Raw genomic sequence first — 10,835 nt, 5'->3', positions numbered from 1 at the left:
GGAACATAATTTCACAGCACACTGATGTGGAAATTAAAAGTCTTACACTTTAGATATCGTTTGACGTTCATATATTTAAATGATCCAAAGTAAAGTGCTTGTGAGTACAATGATGTTTATGACTGGACGTCTTTATTGCTACAGATGGCAAAACTGCAGCTGATCTGAATCACTGAACGAAAGTCTTCATCTTCACCTATAAACAGCGCATTGACCACCACTAATGCTAGAAAGGAGTCTGATTAAACAGGTGTGAATTCAGGCAAGCAGGCGGACCCGCACCACCTCTTTCTCATAGCCAGCCTATTCACATCCACCTCCCTCTATACCCTCCCCCTCCTCACAGCAGCCCTTTCAGCTCCACACCACATTTCTGTTCATCCTTCACCAGCCACCGAACATCACCTTGTTCCTCCTCCGGGACCAGATAACGAATATCAGGCTTTCTATAAACCTGTAAGTCCATGTTCTTGTTGTTGTGGCTGTTTTCTGAAGCGGCGTCGTGTTCGCATCAGAAATGGATGCTCCGAGTTAAAACGGCAGCTAAAGGAAACCATTTTCAGTGAATAGGAAGTTCCACTAGTGTCTGCGCAATCTTTGCAGCATCGTTAAAATTGGGGCGATTTCACGCTTGTTTTGCACAGCTTTAAACACTGTTTAATATTAGCTTTTTAAAAATGATATAAAAAAATTATTTCAATTGGAGAGGCCCACTCAGGAAGCTAGAGCCGTGATGCAACGCGAATGTCGTCGTCCTTCCCTTTATGTGCGTTCCACCACATCCGTGTCGACTTATCGTTATCTACAAGTAATCGTTTTTCCCGCTGTGCGCGTGACTTTGAAATAGTTTTCTCTGCGTGAAAGCGGACGGCAGGACTCGGGCCTGGACTCTTACGTAACTAAATTACAATGCAAGACCCTTGAGGCATAGCACAAACTGGAAAAACGAACTCGGGGCGTGTTGAAGACGTGATGTACGTGGCTGACGGCTGGATTGTGCAATGGTAATTTTTAAGAGGGTAGGAAAAGACGTGCTGTTCAGCAGCTACATCCTGTGTAAGTGTGCACAGAAGGTGATCCTTTATGGAGACAAAGCACCCCTCCCCCACGGCCTGTTCACAAATTTCTTTGACCTTGGTATAGCCGAGAGGTTGGAGCTTGTTGGTAGGCTAAATATGACACAAGGTGACCTCGCTGGCTTTGTTCTTACCACTGACTGGCAGCTAAGGTCAGTGGCTTCCAAACACAGGCCCTGTGAACTTCAGAGATCTCTTTTTGGATCCTCGCCTAGCAGTTTTCGTTCAAATCATGTGCTGTATAACTGTATCTACAGTTCACACAGTCATTTTATTATATTAGTCATTTTGTTGCACTGAAATGTTACACTGTTAATACATCAGATTTGGCAGTTTCTGCAGATTGGACGTAATATTTTGGTAAGGTCTGGTTTATTTTATTTTTGTCTTTGACTTTTTTGACCTTGATGTGTGAGCCACCATATTTACAGCTGCACAGGTCAGGACTAAGGCCTCAGCCCCAAAATACAACTAACTGTCATTTAACTGTTATTTTGAAAGAATAATTTCCTGTTCTTATTGAGCCTCACTGGCTGTTAAGAAAGTAAGCAGTGTAGTATTTGGAAAAAGGAAATACTTTTATGGCTTTCAGCTGAAGATAACAGATAAGATAAACCTATATTAGTTCCACATGTGGGGATTTTTTTGGTCATGGCACAGAAGGTACAATTTAAAAGAAGTAAGAATTAGAAAAGAATAGAATAACATACTTTGTTATATTGGGAAATTGCACTCGGTACTATTGCACATCAAGCAGACATGGCGAAAGTTATCATTGTGTATTTTGTGTGTGTGTGTGTGTGTGTGTGTGTGTACGTGTGTGTGTGTCTGCACGTACGTGTGTGGTCATCTGGAGAGACCATGTTGTAGAGTCTGACAGCAGTTGGACGGAAAGACCTGCAAAATTTCTCCGAAACCATTTCTGTCATCAACTACATTTTTATTTCCGAGTCTCCTGATATTTTTTGTCTTTTCAGGCAGAAACTTGTGCTCCAATGTGAAAATGAAAGAAAAGAGAACGGAAATAAAACAGTAGTTGACTCGTGGAGATGATCTTATTTGATTATTCAGCTTAACAAATATTCTTTTGTTTTTTACAATGACGGACTGATGTCACATAATTTGGAAAAAAATAAAAATGTTAGTTGATATAAAGAAAATACTTGTAATAAAAATGATTTTATTGTTTAGTGGTAAAATGTGGTATAGGCCTGAGCCACATTGCTTTGGGGACTAATGATCTGTCCCATGATGATGTTCATCAGTCAATGTAATGTGCTTTATGGAGTAACCTTGGCAAACGGCTGACACTGTTGCCAAAATTTATACCCGTGTGGTCTGTGTCAACAGTAGCACATAGTTCTATTTGTGGGGAGGAGCAGTTTATAGGTTACAGTGTAAGGTTTCAGAAGAGTTTGCAGTTACAATGTAGCAGATTTAACTCCATCACAGTCATGCTGTTTCCTCAAAGCTGTCTCTGACCTCAACACTCCAAAACCCAAATACTTACATCTTTTGTGTTTATGGTGTTTTTTTTTTTGTTTTTTTTTGTTTTCTTTTTTAATGGTGATGTCACATCATTTGTGATCAAACATATTAGCCAAAGTCAACCTTGAGTGTGGTAGTGTTTAATCATTTTAACTTAATAATGATTAACTAATGAAATGAACAGCTTGTGTCCAAAACTCACTTTGTTTGACTTTTTGATGGCGTTTATAAAACCAACCATTGGACCCAATGTAGGTCATTTCACAGTAGACCCTCTGCAGGTTACTGAGACATTTCAGCCCCAAATCACATTTACATATGTTATTATGGTTTGTAAGTGTTTCATACCGATTTAGATGGGTTTTTTTTTAAGTTTACAACTCGTACCAAACAAACATAACAACAAAAAATCTCCTTTTTGTATATACAATAGAATTTTTGTTCTCACTTGTAGAAAATGGCTAATATTTGCATAGAAATGGTCTTACCCAGTTTTAAAAATTACAATCATTATAATTATTATAATAATAGAATACACAAAAGACAAGATTATTTTGTTTTAACCTCCAGTGAATCAGTCATTCTGAGACTGGCTCCTTCTTACTGCCTGCAGTCTGAATACGGCCACACCCCTGTGTAAAGCGCTTTGAGTGCTCAGAAGAGTAGAAAAGCGCTATATAAGAACCAGTCCATAAGGAAACATTTTACCTGTAGGTGAAGTGGAGAGAGCAGTATCAGTGTTGAAAGAATAAACCCTACACCAGTTGGTGTAGTGTCTGAGGAGAAAGCCAGAACCTTCCAAACTGTTTCCACTGGTGTTTGTGGTTTAAAACGGTGTGAGAACAAGGAGCACCTGGGGCCCTGTACCAGGAAGCATGGTCAACAATCACAGTTTAAAATAAAACTCCGAGGTGTTCCCGAACAGCTGATCACAGGTGGTTCAGTCAACTCTGAGTTTAGCACATGCATAAAAGGGGCTCCAGCACCTCTGTGCCTAAGGACCACCCTCCGTTCATTGTGTAGCTGGTTCCTTTGGTTGTTGTTATGAATGTGCCAGAGTATGTGTTTATGTGGCTTAACTAGTTTTTCAGGGTTTTTCCTACAAGGACAGTTTGACTGATAAAATATAAGAACCCTCACCCAGTAATAGGCCCAGAATGTTTAAAGAGGACTGGGAGGAAGTAAACTGGAAATGGGACAGTTTTAGCTCAGGTGAACATTTGAGCAAACCCACAAACCTGAGCTTTTGTAGTCTTTCTGGAAGTTTTTGGCTGAGTTTTGGAATTAAGACTGGAGCTAACTGGAATAGGAGCACTTGTTTTTTTTGTTTTTTCTCTTCTGGTGCTTAAAACAGTTTAGAAGAACTTTTCACAGATAGTTTTGGTCAGTAATATTTGCAGTTAATATTGTGCTTTTCTAGTCACACTTACCACTTGGAGAACGTTAGGATACGTAAGTCACATTCATGGAGTTTTTTTTATTCTGTATGCATCAAAAAAAATTTTTTTCCTGCACATTCCCAATTTAGAGTGAGCATTTAACCCAAAGTTCATGTGGTTTGAGCCAGGAGCCTTCAGTGCCCTCTACTCTACCACCGTGCTGGCCCATCTTCAGCAGCAGCAGTCAACACAATCTGTTTAAATTTTTTTTTTCCCTTTGTTTTATTTTGTCATTTGACAAGTTGACTGAATTTCCTGTTTCTCTCTGTCTCCCTGCAGGTGCAATCATGTCCTCAGTGCTCCAAAAGCTTATCAGCCCTCAGGCCGGCAGCGCTGCTGAGCCTCCCAGGAACAAGGTGACGGTGGTCGGGGTGGGCCAAGTGGGCATGGCCTGTGCTGTCAGCATCCTGCTGCGGGTAAGACAAACTCCGCCTTCAGCCAGTGTGTGAAGGAAAACATAAAGCTGTGATGAAATTTAATTATAAAATGACCTCCTGTTTCCACCATTTGATCTAAAGAAGTGAGCACTCCCTGGGAGGCTGCTGTGTCTAGAAAAAGAGATGAGTTGTCACCACCAAAACATTGTTTCTCATTGGTTAAACCTGAGATGTGGTAACACAAAGTACCGTTCAGTGTGTCTCGTCTGTGCAGACCCATGCTCTACTGTCATGTCTTTGAAGTTTGGAGTCAGTTTCTCTGACAGTCTTAACTCATCCTCTGTGATTTATGGAAATTCTGGCCGTTTGACAGTTTTTCACTGATTTTTTTCAGACGTCATGATTTTTATTTTCACCAAACTGGTGAAGAAACTTCCACAAACTCACTGCTGTCTAATTAAAAAACTTCTGGAACCAGCCATATTTCTATAATAAGCAGAAATCTGTGTCTCATTTATGATCAGTCCCATCTGAGAGTTTCATGTTTAGTGCGAAACTATATATATGTTTTCATAGCAACAATCCACAGTCACATTTGCTTCATATTGCATGTTAAAAAGCCCACAGGAAACCTGAACAGATCTCCTATAAGGACACATCCTCATACACCTCTCTGCATTGAATCATTAGTTATTATTAATCTCTGGCTCTGTTCCACAGTATGTCTTTTGTTCTGTCTTCCTCCCCTCACCACAACCAGTCGCGCCAGACGGCCGCCCCTCTTTGAGCCTGGTTCTGCCAGAGGTTTCTTCCTGCTAAAAGGGAGTTTTTCCTTTCCTCTGTTGCCAAAGTGCTTCCTCATAGGGGGTCAAATGTTTGTTGAGGTTTCTCTGTATTATTGTAGTGTCTTTACCTTGCAATGCTCTAGCCTGGAGGTAACTGTTGTGAGTTGGCACTATATAAATGGAATAGAATTAACAAATTGACAACAGTTTTTTTTTTTTTTTTTTTTTTTTTTTTTCTCCTCCCCCCCCCCATCTTTGGAGTCTTGGGGAGCTCCAGAGTCTCCTGGAATATGGCGGAGATGTGGAGAAATGTGTGGAAATACAGTAGTGAATTTTCTCCTGTGGTCAGGACCTGTGTGATGAGCTGGCTCTGGTCGATGTGATGGAGGACCGTCTTAAAGGAGAGATGATGGACCTCCAGCACGGCAGCCTTTTCCTTAAAACCTCCAAGATAACGGCAGACAAAGGTCAGGAGCTGGACCTGCACTGACCCCCATGCTACAGAAAGATGTCTGAATACATGCCTGAGCAGATCATGTGTTACTCTTTCCTTCCTCCTTCAGACTACGCAGTGACAGCCAACTCTCGCCTAGTCGTGTTGACTGCTGGTGTTCGCCAGCAGGAGGGAGAGAGCCGCCTCAACCTGGTGCAGAGGAATGTTAATGTCTTCAAGTCCATCGTCCCTCAGATTACCAAGTACAGCCCCAACTGCACAATCATTGTGGTCTCCAACCCTGGTAAGTGCAAGAGTTTCATAAAGACCCTTAGGAATACTATTTATTTATATTCATTTGGTTTTCGGCATTGTGTGTTTGTGTTTAAATGCAGTTGATGTGCTGACATATGTGACCTGGAAGCTGAGCGGTCTGCCGAAGCACCGTGTCATTGGCAGCGGCACCAATCTGGATTCAGCCCGCTTCCGTTACCTGATGGCTGAGCGACTCGGCATCCACGCCAGCTCTTTCAACGGCTGGGTGCTGGGTGAGCACGGAGACACCAGCGGTGAGTCCACACCCGAATTAGCTTCTGTCTAATAACAGCATTATAAAATCATATCTGCATGTAAAATCTCCATGAATTCCTGCTTCAGTGCCCGTGTGGAGCGGAGCAAATGTGGCCGGAGTCAACCTGCAGAAGCTGAACCCTGATATCGGCACTGATGCCGATAAGGAGCAGTGGAAGGCCACACACAAGGCAGTGGTGGACAGGTTGTACTTTGAACTCTATACCCTTTTTTTTTTTTTCTCAGATATTTGTATTAAGTTTTCTGCATCCATTTTTACAAAAGACAAATTAAACAATATGCCGTTTTCTTTTTGAAGAACATAAAACAATATGAAACATACACTCCCACCTCATAATTATAGGAGTACCAGTGGGTGCTACCAGATCCGCTTGGGGCGTCGGCAAGACAACTGTATCAGGAAGAACCCCAAACAAAGCAGTTAAGGGCACAGGTTGGAGAGTTAGCTGGATGATCTTTGATAAAATATTAATCCAGTATTGTTTGAGGGATGGACATGACCAAAACACATGTATTAGAGAGGCTGGTGTTTGATGACAATGGTCGCAATCAAGGCTAAGGTTGGGGTATAGTTGAGCTAGTTTGGCTTTAGTCCAGTGTACGCGGTGCAAAATCTTACATTGAATCAACCCGTGTTTGGCACATAATGAGGAGCCATGGACCCGGTACAGAATTTTATCCCAAAAGTCATCCTGAATCACACACCCCAAATCCTGCTCCCATGCCATTTTAATAGCCGAGGTTGAGGAGTTGCCAAAGGAACATATTCTCCCATACAGACAAGAGATCAGGCCCTGTGATGAAGGGGGAGGCGATAGAAGGTTATCAAAGTCATGACAAGGAGGTCTAGATGGGAACTGGGAAGATTTCTCTTTAACAAAACTCCGGATTTGTAAGTAGCGAAAAAAGTGACTTTTTGGAAGGCCAAATTTCAATGAGAGCTGTTCAAAGGAGGCAAGTGTATTCTGAATATACAGATCAGAAAAAGACCTGATACCCAAGGAGGCCCACAAATAAAAAGCACCATCAACTAACGAAGGCTGAAAAGAGGGATTTTTCAAAATGGGTGACTGAAGGGGAAAAAAGGGCAACTTAAAATAACGACGAAATTGATACCATATTTTCAAGGTAACTTTGACAATAGAGTTATTATAAAAACCTCCACTCAGAGGCTGCTTTTGGGCATAAATCAGGGCTGGTAAAGAGGATAAGGCACAAGAAGAAATCTCCAAGCTCAGCCACGCAGGGGGAATTTTCATGCCCTCCACCTGTAGCCAGTACCTGAGACCAGCCAGTGCCACTTTCTCTTTTTTGTCTTTTTTTTTTTTTTTTTTTGTTCCAAATGTACCCAGAGAGAAACTTGTCTAATTTAACAAAAAAGGAAATTGGGATAAATACAGGGACACACTTAATTGTATTTATGCGCCCTGCTACAAATACCTTTTATTTTAAAGTCAAACTTTTTCAAACATAATCTTACTACCTAATGCAAATATGTGTGTGCCATCAGTATATAAGTAAATGAAATCCTCTTCAGCATTCAGTAATCGGTAATTATCTGCATCACAAGCATACAATCAGAAAAATGCTGCTGGGACACTTAAACTGACCGCTAGAAGTTAAAACAGAAAATGGTAAAGGAAGGCGCATGGTGATCTGACAAATCAAACTAACAGATGTTCTGTTTTTGAAGCCAGTATCCTTCTGTAATTAAATATGTGTGTCATTCTGGGAATGTCTGCAGTTATTCAAGGCCACAAGTAATTACAGTTATACAGAAGGTGGCTCCAGTGGGAATAGAACCTCTAACCTCAGTCGTTGTATTTAGTTAGTTTCAGAGCTGAAGCTAATGTAAGTGTGCAAGGACTCGCTTCAAGGTGTGGGTTCTGTTAATAATTGTGCATTTAAGACCAGAGAGATGTTATCAAATTATACATGAAGCTGCTACTGTTTATCAGAAGCAGCAACTGTTACTGTGTACTATAATGTGATTTATTACAACAGGCAAAGAATGTCATTCATTCAAAGTACTTTTTTTTTTTTTTATATGCATCCAGCATCATATCGCTTCAAAAAATAAACATAAACAATATAAAAAATAAACATATTTTCGACTTGCTATAAGAAGATCGAAGGCTTTATACATGTTGCTCAGAATGATTTACAATCCTGTAACTTTTTCCCCATAATAAAAGCCTTCCTGTCAGTGTGCCTGGGTAAACTAATCGAGCTTCCTGTAACACATTTAATATCTAATTGCAGACAGATGCTAATAATGATGTTTTGTATCTCAGTGCCTATGAGGTGATCAGGCTGAAGGGATACACCAACTGGGCCATCGGCCTGAGCGTTGCTGACCTCACCGAGAGCATTGTCAAGAATCTGAGCCGTGTCCATCCCGTCTCCACCATGGTCAAGGTCAGATACGCACACAGACTCTGTCTCGTACAATTGGGGTATATTGTCTTACTTTGGCATGCAGCGTGCATCAAACCACCAGCCTTCTGACCTGCTCTGCCTCTTGAGCCACCGTCACCCCATGAAAACCATTTTTCACGTGGCGGCTGTTACACAGAACAGCATGTTGGCTCTTTAGGCCAAAGCTACATTTGCTGTAAATCACCAGTTAATTCTGTAGTTAATTCTCAACATTAGTCATGATTTATGAATCCCCTTTGGGGTTTTGAATTAGAAAGGGCATCTGGTGTGTTTCTTCATTTTGTGTTTGTGTCTTTTCCAGGACATGTACGGTATCGCTGAGGAGGTCTTCCTGTCCCTGCCCTGCATTCTGAACAGCAACGGTGTGAACAGTGTGGTCAACATGACCCTCACTGATGACGAGGTTGCCCAGCTGAAGAAGAGCGCTGACACACTGTGGGGGATCCAGAAAGACCTCAAGGACCTGTGAACACACCACGTACCACTCCCATGATGCAGTGAGGCCTGTCCTCGCACACGCAGTCCTTTCATAATCTTGCCCATTCTTCTAGCTTTGTGTTGCCTTATTTTGAAGAACAGTACCAGTGTTTTTAAGACTGTCAGGGAACTTTTCAGTTTTACATCATGTTTCTGCTCACTCCATGCCAATCACCAGATTATTTGTAGGTCTAAAAAAACACTGGTATGCTTTTTTTTTTAAAAAAGGGCACATTTGCTTTCCGTCGTGCGCTAGGCCTAAGTTACTGTCGCAGTGATTGTGTTAGCACATCTATGCCCTTTGTTCCTGTACTGTCTTTGGATCCAGAGTGTCAGCCAACATATGCACTTAGAAGTCCACACAAAACCCCCAAGAAAAACACACAAAGTGTCACTGACTGCTTCAACTGCATTTTCACGTGTTGTTTTAATTTAGAGCAGGGAGTCACTGAGCAAAATAATCAACAAAGCCAAAGGACAGCCTTCCTCTGAAGTTGCTTCTTTGAAGCAGACAAATCATCACATACTTGGGTCTAGATGGGAAATCTTTCTTTCTCTGTGCTGTCGAAGCGAGGTGCAGTAGCAGTGGAAGCATGTGGGTATCCAGCTAGGACTGATTTATGGATACGAGGTGTGATTTTTCTGGCCTTGTGTTGTAAACAGCAGTGTGTGACTTAATAAAACTACACCTCCTGAATGTGTCTTTGATGTTTGTTCATGTTAATGTTACAGCCTGCAGCAAAATAATGAATCTGTTCTATCATCTGGTGGAAAAGTACAAATAACTTTTGATTGTGTTTGATGTAAAAGACAAAATGCAATAATTTAGAAGTCATTTGAAGGCTTTCTTGGCAAAATGTGATGAAGACAACATATCAAAGTTAAAAGTGAAATAATTTTCATTTTCTGAAATATTCATTCTAAATCTTGTGTCAGGAGCACATTTCAAAAAAGTTGGCAGGGGAGCAGTTTTGTATTACCTGTTCATTTAGCTCCAAGGAGACACAAAAAGTTTACTATGAACAAAGTTCAACACAGCCAGCTTTCTTTGTCTTAGCTGGCTCGGGGGGAAAAAAATCCCTAAATCTCCTTTTGGAGATGACGGACATCATAACCACTTTCTCTGTTAACCATGCCTCTCTGCTTTAGACTGTGTGCGCTGACTTAAAAAGAGGGGTTTCATAGGTCGTGATTTTTCTGCACTGCAGAGATATTATCAGACGATCTGCAAAGAAAATACAGCAAAGGACAATACTGTCACAAGTATGAGACAAATGCTGCAGAAACGGGTTCATCTGATGATTTGTCAAACAGAGGGGGGAAAAGAAACCTCTTAATTCAAGATAATTTTTTGTAATTACTGGGTGTCCTCTCAGTGTTGCTGTTTAGTTAATGCGATTGCTTGTACATCTATTTTTGGTGTGTGTTCTGTTTTATTAGCTGCAGTTCCAGCAGAGTAAGATATTTGATGTGTTCCTTCTTCAAAATAGTTTATCATTTGGAATGATAACCTAAAAATAATACTGCAATATCTCAAATCGAGCTGATCAACATGTAGATCTATAAAATCTTAGGCATTCCAATGACTTGTTTATCTGTACTGATAAAACTTTACTTTAAAGACTTGGAAAGGTAGCCTAAATTTGTTGAGTTAAATCTGAAATATTTAGTATGACTAAAAGTTTCAGTGTGTCTAAAATTGTACTACCACACATATACAGTACATTTGC

At 40.9% G+C, this 10,835-nt stretch overlaps 1 protein-coding gene across 1 annotated transcript; it reads left to right on the top strand.

The window, feature by feature from the left end:
* Positions 1-299: 299 nt before the first annotated feature.
* Positions 300-9,802, top strand: ldhba (lactate dehydrogenase Ba). Its single transcript, XM_080882460.1, has 8 exons — positions 300-456; positions 4,283-4,419; positions 5,515-5,632; positions 5,729-5,902; positions 5,994-6,167; positions 6,256-6,373; positions 8,484-8,607; positions 8,930-9,802. Exons 2-8 carry the CDS (start codon positions 4,291-4,293, stop codon positions 9,095-9,097), a joined length of 1,005 nt encoding a protein of 334 aa, XP_080738586.1. The 5' UTR covers positions 300-456; positions 4,283-4,290; the 3' UTR covers positions 9,098-9,802.
* Positions 9,803-10,835: the final 1,033 nt, after the last annotated feature.

The sequence above is a fragment of the Rhamphochromis sp. 'chilingali' genome, assembly GCF_963969265.1.
Source record: "Rhamphochromis sp. 'chilingali' genome assembly, chromosome: 5".
NCBI classification, from domain to species: Eukaryota; Metazoa; Chordata; class Actinopteri; order Cichliformes; family Cichlidae; genus Rhamphochromis; species Rhamphochromis sp. 'chilingali'.
This window is presented reverse-complemented; position numbering and strand designations above follow the sequence as displayed.

What these genes read in the sequence shown, in the direction of transcription:
- ldhba (XM_080882460.1), top strand. Translation starts at nt 4,291, where the DNA reads ATGTCCTCAGTGCTCCAAAAGCTTATCAGCCCTCAGGCCGGCAGCGCT. An exon ending in CAAGATAACGGCAGACAAAG is followed by an intron (nt 5,633 to 5,728) that starts GTCAGGAGCTGG and finishes TTCCTCCTTCAG; the next exon opens with ACTACGCAGTGACAGCCAAC. An exon ending in CATTGTGGTCTCCAACCCTG is followed by an intron (nt 5,903 to 5,993) that starts GTAAGTGCAAGA and finishes GTTTAAATGCAG; the next exon opens with TTGATGTGCTGACATATGTG.